General features: G+C 37.1%; 1 protein-coding gene across 3 annotated transcripts; it reads right to left on the reverse strand.

Annotated features, from left to right (window-relative positions):
- Positions 1-1,180: 1,180 nt before the first annotated feature.
- Positions 1,181-15,525, reverse strand: LOC108682052. Of its 3 annotated transcripts, none has more exons than XM_018171158.2 (4): positions 15,404-15,525; positions 2,031-3,239; positions 1,775-1,864; positions 1,181-1,394 (listed from the first exon to the last, which is right to left on the reverse strand). In XM_018171158.2, exons 2-4 carry the CDS (start codon positions 3,227-3,229, stop codon positions 1,280-1,282), a joined length of 1,404 nt encoding a protein of 467 aa, XP_018026647.1. In that variant the 5' UTR covers positions 3,230-3,239; positions 15,404-15,525; the 3' UTR covers positions 1,181-1,279. The 3 variants fall into 3 exon arrangements, with proteins under 3 accessions (XP_018026647.1, XP_018026646.1, XP_018026645.1); XM_018171157.2 differs by lacking the exon at positions 15,404-15,525 and adding an exon at positions 15,059-15,377; XM_018171156.2 differs by lacking the exon at positions 15,404-15,525 and adding an exon at positions 6,202-6,417.
- Positions 15,526-16,522: the final 997 nt, after the last annotated feature.

The following is a 16,522-nucleotide window of genomic DNA, read 5'->3' on the forward strand; positions in this document are numbered from 1 at the left end:
CTAAGCTTATATGACAAGACGTTCTGGTTCATCTTCAATCATCTAGTAATTCCTTGTTCCTTGATGCATTTTGCAACGAACTGAAATAGAGTTAAAAAATAGAACTTTGCGGAATCAAAATTCACTGTCGAGCGTTATTATAATTAATATTAATTTAGAATACCCTTAGTCATCAGCTAGTTATGATACTATAAGTATTCCAAGACGGTCCCATTCGCAGGTTCATGGATTAGCTGTTTCGCACGTGGAGGCAGAGCTGGGCAGCGGTATATGTATAAGCGGCCGCTACCGCTTCAATTGCTTATATGTAGCGCCGCTACCGCTACTGAAAATGTAGCGGCCGCTACTGTTCACCTCTGTTAACAACTAACATGTTGACACTAGTAACAGGCTGAGGTTGACAACATTACACCGAAATCTTTCGTACAGTTTTATTCTGTAATAAATATTATGTATATATCATGCTGGTTTTTAAATAATATTTAATACTATTGGGTAAAATCTAAAGGCTTTATCTATAAATGTAGCGGTAGCGCTGTAGCGGCAAAACCTCGTATCGCTACTTAAATATGTAGCGTACCGCTTCAATTGCTTGAATGTAGCGCCGTTACCGCTACATGTAACGCGCTACTGCCCACCTCTGCGTAGAGGATTAGTTTTTCTCGCAGCCGCACATAAAAGAACTACACGACGCTAACGGTTCTAAAATAACAATAACTCCTTCAATCGTTTGGGTTCAGGCTCTAATTTCGATCCCATGCTTACCATTTGAAAGAGAGCCTTCTCTTTCATTAAGTAGGAACCAATAATTGTAAAGCATCTTTTGTCTCGCTTTACATTCCGGTCAAACATTAGATAAACTCGTCCTTCATTGCTAACGAATTTTAAGCAACAAAACTAATATAAATTTAAACGAAAACAGTGGCAATCTTCCCACATAGCACAGTTGAATTTAGCAAGTGGTCAAGATCAAGATACAATACACAAGGCTCTACAAATAACATGGGATTTGAACTTTTAATGGATACAATAGCTCCGAAGCGTCGACATTTGGAAGCAATGCAACTCAGGCAACAATTGATATCGTTGCAAATATTGATGAACCCAGCCTATGTATGCGGAGGAGGCATGCGGCCCGGTGCTGGACATTTTGCTAAGTTTGAGGAAATAAAAGTCAGAATACAACGATTATTAGCTATTGATGAACAACTTTATTTTGAAGTGAGCACATGATAAAAGAACAGGTTATGCAGAAAACGCTAAGGTTGGCTGAATCAGCCTAAATGGCGCCAGCTAGTTTCAGCGCCTCCTCCAGCTCATCCCATGTACGATCGAGGTGGAAGGAGCTGTGTCTCATCAGCATCTGCTCCACGTACAGCAGCACCATCCTAAAACTGAAGAAAAGTATTACAAGTGAGACTTTGACTTATCTGGAATTCATCCCAATCGAGATTTTCGTTTTTCATAAAACTGGCATTTCAGATCAAAAAATGTTTTTGTATAACAATTCTCAGATATTTTGATGCTTTGACAGAAAATAATTCTTTATAATGCAATTATTTGCTATAAATTAAAATTTTGTCGCCAAATTTACGTTTTGTAAAGGCTAATCTACTAATTGCATCCCGTAATTAATCCGAGAAAATTACTAGGCAACTCAGAAAGAACGGTCGAGGTATCGAATTATTCAACATAAATCTAGCAGACCCACCGAACACGAAGGTAACCACAATTGTCAAGTATTCAGTAGTTTCATCTGAAGGATGATACTTACGGTTTCAAGTTAGGTGGCGACTGCAGGAGTTCCTTGGACGGCTCAGTCGCCTCCAGCATATTGGAGGAACACGGATCGCGGTCGTCAACCCTGCAACAAAACACGAGCAACGACGTCAAGCAGCGCCACCAGAGACAGCAATAAACTGTACATGTCATCATCCCCGCGTGTTTTTATTCATGTGCTTTCATAATCTTGAAATTATAGAAGCTAATGTGAACAATTCCGATTATGTGAACAATTCCTTTTTGCTTACCGAGTTAATACTTGTGGCGTGGCTCCTAGGATAACGCTGAGAGGGTCAACAGAGGTTAGGATGCGATGGAAGACGTAGTCGGCAGCGATCATCTCCTGCAATGTCTTGTTATGGAAAGTAACACTGAAATGGTTTTCCTTAGATAGGGGTATCTTCAGTTTTATCAACCCAGCAAGGAGGTCTTCAAGGTGCCAATCTTCTTTAATATGCAGAACTCCTCTGCTTTCGGAGAAAGTGAGGACACTGTCGCGGAGTGATTTTAAGGCGGCAGTACCGATAAATTCAAATAGATCATCAACGAATTTTTTAACGAATTTTTTATCTCCGGAGTAATCCTGACGAGATGATATGATGCGTTTCCTGAACATTTCGAGAATGTTAAGCGCCACTTCCCCGGGTGTGTCCCATGAGGAGATGGCCTCAGGAGAGTCATTCATGATTTCGCAGAAAAGCATCATGGTTGTGGAATCAACGAAAACACTTGTAACCTCTTGATTCAGCAATGAGAAGGCTCCTCTCACACTATTTCCTTTCTTACTCAGAAATTCGAGTTGTTCAACAAATGAAGTGAAGGGCTTGACATGGCTCTCAATAGAATAGGTATCATTAAATGACAGGCTCTCTTTGCCAAAAGGACCAATGATTTCCTCAATCCCATCTTTGAGCTCATTTTCCTTCATTTCAACCTCGGTCAATGGGAGACTATAAAATCTGCCAGCTTCTCGTACCAGCTCTAGCAACGCGGTTGACAGCTCATCCAATTTCTGGTGGATCGTAGAAGGCGCCCAATAGTACATGATTTCATGTCGCATGTTCTCGACGACTTGCAACTTGTTGAAAAGTTCGGAGTCATTCCTCCTGGCATCATTTCGAAAAATATGCTCCAGCAGAACGAAAAGATCTGTGGAGTCTAAATCTTCTGCATTCTGCTCCGTTTCTAGAAAGTCTACATAGTTCGGCTTCGGAAATAAGTTGATCCATTCTTCATCACCGAAAGGACGTCCTTGCTTGCGTTCCATGTACTGTTTGTACGTCTCTTCGCTTTCTTTGTCAGAACATTCTTTGTTGACCACGAACTGCATCACCATCGAGCTCAGTTTACCGAAATAATAAATTACGCGGTTAACTGAAATGAGCATTTTGATGCCGTTGCGTTCTGATGAAGACATCAAGTCTTCAGCCTTGGCTGCGTCAGCCATCTTACAGGATCTGTAAAGCGAAGAAACACAATGACAACATCATATACAAAATAAACAGCAATAATAAACTTGAAGAAACACAATGACAATATCATATATACAAATAAACAGCAATATTAAACTTGAAGAAACACAATGACAGCATTATGTACAAAATTAACAGCAATATTCATGAGACACACGAGGAGCCTATCCACCAAATAGTTACAGAGGAGATGATACTTGAAAAGGTACGGCCAGGAAACGTGTAAATCAGAGCGACCCTCTCAGAGCTATAAACATGAGAGCTTCTCTCCAGGAACTGAAATTTAGCGCTACCTGTTCACTTACGTAAAATTAAACGCTTTTCGCCCAGACACACGGCTTCAACTGTTTTTCTGCCCAGACACACATCAATAAAAGAATTTTCACCAAGACAAACTAACTTCAACGGAAAAAGTGAACTCCGATAGTTTTCCCCCCCACCCACTACGACATATCCATCTCAGTAACAAAATGTGTAACCCAAACATCACAGTCTGTGAAGCATGACATAAAGAGATAATGTCTCTAACCTGAAGGACCATACCACAATATTAAAGAGTCACAAAAACAACAAGTTATGAGTTAAAGTCAAGGACTGCCAATGTCGAGTGTCTTAATCACTGCCTTTTCTGCACGGTTTTCTGCCCTCCAAATAATCTTCCGGACAATCAACAGAAAACATACCAACCCTGCCAGCTGGAATTCGCGTTATTAAATTTGATGTAAATTCTTTGTTCCTAGGAAAATTTCGGACGTTTAAATCATTAACGAATTATGAGGAGCGTCTGTGTCAAAAAAATTGAAAAATTTAGCTGAGCTTATATTAGGTTGCTGTGCACAAGACGCTTCTAATGCAGCCAATGTATGTGCCATGCAGCGTATGTATGTGCGTTCATCGGTATACACATGAGGCAGTTTCGACTAATAAAAATATTCATTTTTCACAATCGGTACAAATATTATTTTGAAATAATTTGTTGGTACGTCATCGTTCACTTCAAACTGGAAAAATATGAGTCACATAAAGCAAATGCTGGAAACAGGGAGTACATGTACAGTAGGTAGTAAGCTATTTTGTTAACCTCCACTCCATTGTAACCAGTTTCAATAGTTTGGCTTCACCGAACATTTAATTTAACTCTAGGCAGCGATGGTAATAATTTCAGGCTTTTGGGTTCAGTCACTTCTGAATACCTTGATTAAGCGATTACTGACGCAAATCAACCAAAAGCTACACCAAACTCTAGATATATGCTACTGACATTTTAAGCTGTTATAGTTATAATTCCTTCAGTTTGAGAGCTAAAATGATAAGAAATATATGGTTCAATTTAGTGCAAATATCTATCGACTCTAAAAGCCTTTTTTTATTCATTAATTATTTTCATAACATAGGCTAAAAATTGCGGGTAAAAAAACACCGCCAAAAATGTAGAAAATTAGGAGCTCTACAATCGATGGTCATTAGAGTTACAAATATGATGCAATTTTTCTATTTTAGCTTTGTAGCAATATGAGCTTAAAAATTTCTAGGAGTTCCCTATTTTCAGGTTTTTTACATATTCCGATTTGGGCATTTCTAAACAAACCACATAAAGATAATGTGCTTGTGCTAATGTTTTACATGTGAATATGAAGTTTCATAAATATCGGTCAATAAATGAAGGATTTTTTTACCTAGACGCTCCACTAAGAAACAATGAAAGCTGATATTGCGTAGATGTCTGATATTTCACGTCGCTCAAATCAATGACAACAAAATTCGTGTTAGTGGTCATCTATTTTTGTTGAAAAATTTTCGTCGACAACGAAGGAACTACCGGAGTCCTGCAGGCATAATCACTCCTCTGGAACTTGAACAAGACCCGAGAAATGATCTATAGCAGAATGAGTGATTCTCAATAAATGCTGTAATTTCTGTATGCTAATGTCCTATTGGAATGTCCTCTAAGCAGCTGATAAACTGCTGAACTACCGAGCTGAATTATAGCTGAACACCTAGGTAAATTATACCCAACTGAATTACTGCTTTTACTATCCTCCTATTTGCAGCAATGTATCATATTCCGACGCTTTCTTCCTACACACTGAGGCTGAATTACTGTTGCATTACCCATCTTAATAAACCACTTTCCCTGTATGCTGCATTCATCCATTTGCTTGGCAATATTTGTGATTTGAAAGATTGCCGGCAATAGTCACATTCTGACGCTCTCTTCCTTCACTCTGAGGCTAGTTAGGGCTCTTTAGGTTCTTATTTATGTTATCATGGAGGATAATCGTTTGATTAATATATCAGTATTCAGATATACAGTACCTATATATTTGCTGAAATATTAAACTCATTAGGATGCATTATTTTCTAGCTCCTGCTAGCTATTTTGATGCATTACATATCGCCCCCACTATCACCTCCCTCATCACCAGGCAGCGCCCCTCCATCCCCATCATCCAGAGGAAAGCTCCTCATGCAACTCAACTGATGAAATTGATAGGCAATACAAATGTAGAGAATAAGAGAAAGCTTAACGCATGAGTTAATTTAGTGTGTAGAATGTAAAAACCACGACTTAATATAACAGACAACAGCAACTATTAATCAAATATTATTTTTGAGCCCAGGAAAAGTTATTAGTAATTGCTATTATATTATTATTATAATAATTAATTTAAATATAATAATAATCATATTGTGAGGGTAGGAATCTAAACATTACACAAACATCTCACGATGATTCAAACATCTCATGATGATTCAAACATCTCACAATGATTCAAACTTCTCACAATGATTCAAACATCTCACAATGATTCAAACAATTCAAACATCTCACAAGGATTCAAGCATCTCACAATGATTGAATTGTGACCAGTTCATCTGCCAGCAAATGAGCAGTAAGTGAGCAAGGCACTGGATAAATTTGCTGCAATAGAATGGCAATCATCACCTGTCCATGTTCCTCAAAAATCTCAATTTCCTATCTATTCATGTTTCACCACAATCCTCGTAATAAACTATGGAACCCTTTGTTTCAAATTTATTTGTTGAAAATCAGAAAGCACAAACTTTAATTCCCAATCAATCAAGTAGTTGCAATTAACAAGTACAAGCTGATGATGAATTCATTACACCCACATAAAAATGGGCAAACTGCTACAATAATCTGAAAAAAAGGCAAGCAGAAATTACAATCATGGCAGTAGGAAATGAATTTTTTCACCAACTGAAATTACAATTCTTGAATTGAGACCCAAAAAGAGTACAAGTGGATGATGAATTGCAAAGCTCTTGTTCCTAATCCCTGCAGCCAAGTCTGGGTATACAAGCCTGCTTGCCACAGCTATGAGAGCCTTAAATTTTCCAGTCTAGCTGCATAACAATGAGAAAGCTACCATAGGTCATTTAAAATTCCCCAAAATCAACAAAATATATATACTAAAAGTCTATCCAATTGAATGGCTAATGCACCAGCTAGAAAGAAAGGTGACTAAATGCTGCAATGATCATACAGTAAGGAGAATTAAAGCAAAGTTAGAGTCATGTATCATAGAAGGCAGATAGTCTACCAATGCTGCACACAGGAACCACGTATCAAAGATCATAATTGAGCCATCATGAACAATTTAAAGCTAAATATTTAAATAAATTCTTAAAGTATTTACAGTTTAATGAATGACAACATTAAATGAGGCAAAAAAATCAGCATATTTGCTCAAATGACAGTACTATCTCATTGATGCAAAGGCAAACAAAGAATTTCCATGCATGTTTTTGAAGCAAAGTGGAAGACTTGGACACTGCTGACCGAGACTAAACACTTGGCATGCCCAGCTATAGAGAATTCAATGATGCATCACTGTACTCTGTAGCAAAAATCTTATTCTTACATTCGTTCCAGATGTCAGGTTTAGGCAGAACTATTGAATACATTTCCAACTCCCTCAACTTAATTAATAATACCCACCACCCTAGTTAGTGACCATCAGGAAACAAATTCATGACATTTTTGGCAGTAGAGGTGGTAAAATAGTTAAATGATTATGAAATAAAAGAGGCTAAAAGGATTTCTAAAATTTCCAACACCAATTAATGCTCATTACAAGCAAGTTGCCAATGATTTACAAGTCAACTTTACCACATTAACTTCATGAACTAAATTGGATACAAATTTAAGAACATGAACTAGGGATGTTTGGTCCTCTTACAGTTCACTTAACCGTTCAGTGGGCAAATTACCTTATTTGTGGCCATACTTTCAAAACTCGCTAAGTGAACGTAAGTACTTACGCTCTATTTTCTTGTCTATGATTGGTGGATTTGGCTTGAAAGGCCGTCAATGATTGGCTGATAAACATATGATCTCTTAACTTTTTTTGAAGTATGGGCCTTGGTCACTATCTCCTCCTAAAAAGACCCAAATAGCCTCTGGTTTGTATATGCGGCAACATTATCATGCCTCTGCCAATCACCAATCATCTGACCATTGTTATGAATAAAGATGGAGAAATTTGTATATAATAGATAAAAAATTTGAATTTATCACATTTCAATGGTTGCTGCAAAAGCATTGATAGATTTTGCTGGCAAGTATAGAAATATGCGGGAATTTTCATCAATTTATGACAGGAATAGTGGCAGAAGGCAATCTGGAATATTGTGCATACTATTCTGAAAATCATGGGTAAAATCTATTGTCTTATGGGCAAAAATGCAATGCTTATCTTTATCTTGTTCTTTATAGGCAAGAATTTAGGAAATGTTAATAAAAATGGTTAAATTGCCTGCAAGTATGGGAGCTTTTGCCTCATTCACAGGCAGCTTTTGCCTGATATTCTATAGTGGGGCAGAGGCATAACATAGCCTAAAATACAAACTAGGCTCCATTGTGGAACTGAGCAGTGACCAGGTCCAGGTAACCCACAGCCAAGGAGGAACTATGAGAGGCTCTGGAGGAACTATACCATATATTAACTTGCCTGCAAAACGGTTAAAAGAGAATTTGATATGACTCTCAGAAGGATGAATCTATTTTTTTTAAGTGATCTTGCTCCTTAATTTTACACATACCATATACATTAAAGTGCCTACCAGATTAATAGTAAAAATAAAATCCAACTTTTCCATGCTCCCACCCCCTGAAAATTTTTCTTTTGCCCTAAAAATTAGATAAACAAAATTTGGAGGAGATATTTCAATATTTACTGGTTGCATAAAAACATTATTTATCTGTTTATAATGCCCAGTTGATATTTTTATGACAATATTTGATTTTCATGTTGAATGATGCAGGAGTGTAAATTTTACTTATTTACAGGAAAACGCAATTGAATAACATATTCTTTGCTTGCAATGCTTTGTTAATCATTTTCTGCTAGACTATTTGTTTAACCAGACCTCCACACGACCGCAGGTGATGTTACAATTTTTTGCTTTTATCTTGCTCACACCGTAATTTGTATTACAGGAACAAATGAAACAATAGTGTATTACTTGTTTCTGAAAAGAGTACAGTATATCAGCAAAATATATTGTAGAATACCAATATATTAACAACTGACTTCAAAAATAAGTGACCATAGATGTCTTTGTGCCAGTTTGAGCATTTAAAAACTAATCCCATGTTAGTTTCACACAGGTGACCTAAGATAGCTGCATGATGCAGAACTCAATTCTATCCACTAGTTCCATCACACACACTTGTGGTACTTGGCTGATAAAGGCACATCTGAATGGTATTCCAGGGTCCAAGCTACCATCAAATAGGCAGGTTTTGAGCAGATTTTTTTACCTACACACACTAGACAAAATAACTATTCAAGAATGTGCTGCCACTACTGCTTAAGAATTAATACATTTTTGGGCCTAAGCAAGAATTCCAACTAGACAACCATCATATCATCAACAAGATGAAAGAGCAGCACAAGCAATGGCATGGACAAATGGCAACAGCTGAAAGAGAATTAATTTAGCTCAAAATTTGCTGACCTCTTTGATGTTGCGCATGCAGATGCATTAAATTTACTCAAGGTTCCAGATGACCAAAATTTCTTGCTTGCACAAAGAAAGGAAAATGCAGAAGTTCAGGTGGAATTGATATGGTGCTTCATGATATGGAAAAAAGATGACATTGAAAATATGAGAGACCAGTAGGAAGGAAAAGAAAATATGAAGCTGAGCAGAAGTAAGAAGCAGCCACGCATGGAGTTATTGAAAAAGGTCTCATCTTTGACAACAGTACTAACAGCAGTACAGAAAATGAGCTCAACCCTGCCTTTATAAGTAACCCTATGGAGACAAAAATTAAGAGATCAGCCAACATAATCACCACTTATGTTACTTCAGTCAAGAAAACCACAAATAATTATTGCCATTTGCTAGATTTATTGATAATGAGCCAAATAATATCCACATTAATGCTCTGGGTGCCTATCACAGAGCCCACTGGATGGCAAAATTAATATACACCTGGAAAATTCACCCGTTTTGATCCTAGTTTCATCTAACAGTTGGAATTCAAAGGGCTTCAACAGTTTAATGCATTAACTGTAAGGCTGTATCTTATAGCATGGTATACATGCATGTCTGTTGCAGTTGCTCCACAAAACGATCTGCAGTTCCTCAAAGATCTTGTTGCTTATGAAACAGTTAACAAGTCAATTTTCAGTGCAGCCATGAAGACGTTTATGCGCCATTTATGGTACTTGAGTGACACTCTTGTGGGACTTGCTTTCTTCAATACAGAAGTTACTGATCCAGAACATAGTAAAATGATACATGACTTGTCTAAACCCAGTGAAAACCCTCCTGCACCTTGAATTAAACCCCTGGATGATAGAACTGTGTCTGAGTTTACTCTGTCACACATGGTCTCAACTATGTACTATGCCCAAATTTTTTGAGGCAATGCAAATTGAAACTGACTTCCTATTTCCTAAAGAAGGAGCCTGACACCTGAAACTGCATAAAATACTGCAAACAGTTCTACATCACTTGTCCAAAAGTGCAAAAGCTGATCATTGTCAATGATGCTGCTTAACCCTTTACGCCCTGGCGTGACGAATTTGTCACACAGAAAAAAACATCGGTTTTCCAACAATTTCACGTTTTCTGTCATTTTTTCAAAAAATTCACATGAATAAAAAAAGTCTTAGATTTATTTTTTACATATGTGTACCAAGTTTCAAAGTTATCTGTCGGTAAGTAACCGAAATAAAATTTCCAATTTCCAATGGCAATGTCCAATTTCTTATAGAAATTCTATTTCGGTTAATTACTGACAGATTACTTTGAAACTTGGTACACATATGTAAAAGATAAATCTAAGACTTTTTTGTTCGTGAGAATTTTTCCAAAAAAGTGAAAGAAAACGTGAAATTCTTAGAAAACTGACAAAAAGGGGGTACTGTAGAAGTCTATCACCTCCTATGATTTTTGAGCTTCAACATCAAGACGCATATCATTCGATGCGGAAGGACCATATCTATCGATTGGTCCTTGCTGTTTTTCAAAATTCTAATTTTTGTGGCTGGGGTGGGCATTTTTCAAAAAAATTGGTTTCTCCCCCCCCCCTTTTGAATTTCCCCTCCCCTTTTTTCAAAATATTTTCAAAACTATAACGAAAATGAAAAAAAGCTTCGATAAATCTTTATATCTTTTATTTGCAAATCGAACGGTATATTACTCATTGCTGTAGCTTAAAAACTCTGGGAGGAGATAGGTTTGCAGTGACAATAAGTGTGAATGTTCAGTAGGGCGCGACAAAGTCCCGAGGCCCTCAAAATAGGCATTCAAGGTGACATAGATGCAAGACTAGACATTACTGGAGCCGAAATTCAGTCAAGGATGGTGGGAACGACTGCATGAGCACCATCCAACACAACAGCAGCCGGGTAACTATAGAGCAGCGTCTTCAGGTTGTCTATTTATGTGCCCGACCAGTAATTTTTGCCCATATTAAATGTTAAAGAACTCACCCACCCCTAACCCTTTCACGAACTGTCGTCAAGGCATAAATCAACGCACAGAGACGATTTTGGTACCGTTGGATAGGTCAGAATGTCAGCTTTGAAGTGAGACTTAAAACCGAAAAAGTGAATTTTACGATTTTCATCCCAGAAATTCAGGGCGTAAAGGGTTAATGTGGTATTTCTTTAATACTAAACTTCAACATCGTGTTGACTAACCAAGAGGTACAAAAACAGTACCTGCTACAGGTCATCAAACATCATTGCCAGCAGTTTTCTGTGTCAAAAAATCTGTTATTATTGATACTTTTTTACTGTGTAGCAAGTCAGTGGCAGTAGTGCACTGTAGCATTTCAGGAGCGCAGTACATTGAATAATATTTAGTTGACTTGCACTGTTAAGGATTTAATTGAAACTGTTACCGTAGTCAATTTAAGCTTCATTTGTAAAACTCAACATCCATTGTGCAACCAGTAAACAAAGGTGGATTATTAAAATTTTTGCTTTATGCACCATTGCACTCTGCCTATGTAGTTGAACAAATCTGGACCATGAGACAACCATAAATCCAAAATTTTGTTTTGGTTGGCACCCAAATATATATTATTAATGTTTAAAATTTATTATTATCGTTTACCTATCATTTATCATTCATTCATTTATCATTCATATATCATTTATTTTTTTATTTGTCATTTATTTATAAACTGGAATTTATTTGGATCAATTCTACCTTTTGCGTTTTGGTGAATTTAAACCGTTCATAACTATCAGTCACATCTGTAAAGACCCATTTCCCCCCACCCAGGCACTGCGGCAGTAGGCACCCACATCCCACACAGTTATAGTCTCAAACTAATTTTTATTTCAGTTATATTAAATAGCCTACAACAAGAGCTCTCTAATGGTGCTAACATCTTTGAAATGGGCTCATAGCAAACCTAGAAATGATAGTTTTTCTAAAACAAGTGCCAAAAATTGGTCCATTTTTTGGGACGTAATTGAATAAAGTAAAAATATTGTAGCTACTTAATTTAAATTTGTAGTCCACTTAAATTTATATTGTATCTTTTTCTATTGTTTTCCTTTTCAGATGTATAATTTTCATTCCAATTGAAAAAATTTTTTGCACACATGCCCAGCCTCAGCCCAGGGCTGGATTACATATCAAAACATTGCCAAGTACACGTGGCAACATAGTAACAAACCACAGATTTTTGGAATCAGTTCATTTTTAATTTCCTCATCTACTCAAGATTTAAACCAATTTTCTAAATATAATATGGCTGGTATCCATGAAACTATACTGGTCTACAGAACTCAAAAATGAACTTGAGATTTTTAACGTTTCTGCTTTGACACTGCATGGCAACTCAAGTGTTGCGCAAGTGCTCCTATGAAGAAGTAACTCTAGTGGTGTTATTATCAAAACAAAACATTTGTGCAAAAAGCTATGTACAAGAAGTTGTGCATAACTTTATGCCTGCCTGGAGGTGTCATAACTTCAACTTGTAAGTGGAGTTAAGTACAACTTTTGAATGGGTGAGGCAATTGGTAATCATTTAGTTACTAGTGTCTAGACTCTACTCTACATACTCTACTAGACTAGTAGAGGCAAGACACTAGTACTACTAGTGTCTAGACTCTACTAGTGTCTAGTACACTAGTAGAGTGTAGAGTAGTACACTAAATATTTCTAGACACTTGTAGAATCTAGACACTGTCTAGACTCTACTAGTGTCTCGAACACCTCCACATTCCATCGAACACCTTCACGCCAAAACAAAAATACTTCCCATAAAAGCACACTCAACATGAGAGGAACACAGTTAATAGCCGCAGCCATAAACAACACAGAACACCCATGCCACTACCTACGCGACCACCCACCTACACACAGACAAATAGAGCAAACCCCACATAGATGATACATCAACATACTAGACACAGTACATACCCCCACCCCAAGGCAACACCAGCACAAAAAATACAGGGTGCGGCGTGGGAACTTACTCTTTTAAAAAAATCACAAAGTAAAAAGTATTAAAGATAGCGTTTTAATTCTTTCTTTTTTACAAAGAGCTACATTTAACACTGCATGGTCGCAACTGAACTGAGTGGACGAAAAACTTCATAGCCCGCGCACCATATTGCGCATGGCGCCACCTTCCTAGGACTAATGGCCGCCACGTGGCGCGCAATTCAAATAAGTAAGTTCCCGCGCCGCACCCTGTACTTACACACAATTATGACACTTAGAACACTGGAGCTGGCTGGCAACAACAAAGTCCTTGGACACCCACCACCTGACATAAGCAGCACAGAAACCCAGCTCTCTAGAATGAAGAGGTACACCTAGCCAGGCTGCGCTGTGGCTACCACCCTTCACTACAAACATGTGCAAACAGAATGGGCCATGCAGACACAGACATCTGTCCATCCTGCCAGAGAGCTCCCCACACAATCACTTGCATTCTCCTGGAATGTCAGCTCTGGCTGGACCTCAGACAACACCACCCCTACAGCTCTGGAGTGACCCCCTGTCGGTGGTGTCGTACTTGCGCAAGGAGGGTCTCTTGTAAAAGCAAGACTGGGGAACCACAACAACAACAACTAGTGTCTAGACTCTTCAAGTGTCTAGACTCTAGACTCTACTAGTGTCCAGTCTAGACTATCAGTCTAAGGTAAATCTCCTTTTTATTTTGAAAAATATCCTTTTATCATATCTGAGGAATTATGTTAGTAATGCATTGAAGGAATTTTCTTTTAGTACATGTCAATAGAAAACGAGTTTATTTGTGGAGCTAAACAATGAAATACAACAAATTTCCTCTCATTCTTCATTTCATCATATTAATCATTAAATAAATGTTTTACTATTGTGAAACAGCATTTTTTTATTGACTTTTCAGAGTTAAAGCATCTAGGAGACTAGGATTCTTTAAAAAAGCTAAAAATGTTGAAAAAAGAAGGCTTCAAAGCACAGAATGTAAGCTAATCCAAAGCCGCTGATCGGTTAGTTAGCCTAACTTAGCCAGATCCCCAGATGGCTTTGACAATTGCTTTTCAGATAAGTCTTGCATATGAAAGTTTTGATAATGCCAAAATTAGGGTGTACTTACGCAACATGTATCTTTTTGGGTGCAAGTATATAAAATACAAAGTTTTGATAATCTGGCTCCAGATCTCTTGGCTCATTTGATTTCAGCCGCTTGTCCACCTCCACTACCTAGTCCATAGTGACAAAGATTTTTTTAGAATCAGTTCATTTTTAATTTCCTAATTTTCTCAATATTTAAATATATTTGTTATGTATGATAATGCTGGTATCCATGATACTTTACTCTTACTGGTCTACTTATAACTATAAGACTCAAAAATGAACTTGAGGTAGAATCTAAAAAACTCTCTGCTTTGCCACTATGTGGACCAGTGTCCACTACAGCAGTTTAGCTTAGGCAGGTCCAAATTCCGGTGTAATTAGGAATTTATTCATTACGGACCTAAAACTTAATCTGCAAAATAATGAAAAAATGATTTGAAATTTAGCCTATTCTTCACAGATTTGAATGACTGCAAATTGATCATTTCATGAATTTGATAACGGATTATTGACCATTTCTATGAATACACAATAACTGGACAGAGTACTAGCCTACTAGGCATAGTATACCTATCACCCGATGCCTAGCAGGCTAGCTGTGAGTATTATCAGTGCGTATTTTATACTTATAGGGAAACTCATGCTGAATCATTAACACTGAAATTCAGATTTAAGAACATAAATAACATTATGAATTCAAAATAAAATAATCTAATGGTCACAGAATTAGCACTTACGAGTTACGAGGATTGCGGCTCTATTGTAATGGTGTGAATGGACATAGATAGATCGGAGCACTAGCACAGCCGTCTTCCTTGGCAAAGTGAACGATTACACTTAGGTAGGCCTATGACAGTGACTTGCAAACGAATAACGCTATCACGTGGAACTGTCTCTAAACTGGAGTTACAAAATTATTTGAGTACCTAATATTGTTAGGTACATGGGAAATACAGAGGGACATTGGGTTAGTTAGTATATCCTTATCTAGTATCTAATTAATTAGGCGTATAAAAAATAAAAATAACGCGGCGCGACACTGGGAATATAAGCAAGCTAATGAAGTCTTTATGCGATGGTACCTTTTCTTAGTGTCCGAATACCTAGTGCCATAGTTGGAAGAGGTTGGTTTGCAGTGCACTCGATTAAAATAGGTAACATGGGGCAGCGAGCCCACTGCGGGTCATTGGCACTCATGGGCCCATAGCGGGTTTCTCGCTAAGTATGGCAGATATTGGTCCGTGTTCTCTACCGCCGGTCGACAGTTTCACTGGGATGAAGTGTACGGATTTACGTTTTGCTAAGTGTTTGCGTCATTAATTTATTTGTGAATAACTGTTTTAGCCCAGTTAAAATTTTTTTTGCTGCTAAATAAAACTGTTTTCGATTACTGTAGATCATAGATGAAGCTTTTGAAATTACTGTGAATTATATTTTGAAAGTAATATTTATATGGATAATTTTGAGATAAAGTTTAGACTATTAACTTTAAAAAAAATATTGACACGATATAAATTGAAATGATACCTAGTGGGGCAACGGGCCCACGCGTGTCACGGGGCAAAGCGCCCATGGTGAAGTCTTGTGTTATACGTCATTAGATTTGCATCAATGACCGTTTCAAAACTTTAACTAGCTTTTTGAATTACAAATTACACTTCATATTGCCTGATTTTTTTTATTTTTCGCCTCAAGGCAGCAGGTTTAGTTTCTAGTTATGCGTATTTATGACCCCTTATCGAGTTATAATGTTATTGACTCGTGTCTTGTCAAAAGTTGATTTCAGTCAAGATCAACGAGCCAAAAGTTGATGAGTTTTTATGGTGTTGGCTGAAATCACGATTAGGTACGAATTCTCTGCACATAATATCTGGATTATGGACGAAACTGGAACGACGTTTTTTTCTGATCAACTAAATATATTTTTTCTAGTCAAGGATACATTTTTTCAAGTCTAGGACGAATTTTTTTATCGCAAGGATATATTTTTCAAGTCAAGGATATATATTTTTATGTCAATGAAATATTTTTCTTCACGTCAGTGATAGATATTTTAAGCTAAGAGTATATTTTTTCAAGTTAAGGATATGATTTTTTGAGGTGTTAATAAATGAATGAATGTATATTTTTTATATTTTCCTTATTTTAATTGTAAAATGTTGTTTTATCATTTTTAAACGAAAAATATGCAATTGTGGTAA

This window comes from Hyalella azteca, unplaced genomic scaffold, assembly GCF_000764305.2.
Source record: "Hyalella azteca isolate HAZT.00-mixed unplaced genomic scaffold, Hazt_2.0.2 contig163, whole genome shotgun sequence".
In the NCBI taxonomy this organism is placed as follows: Eukaryota; Metazoa; Arthropoda; class Malacostraca; order Amphipoda; family Hyalellidae; genus Hyalella; species Hyalella azteca.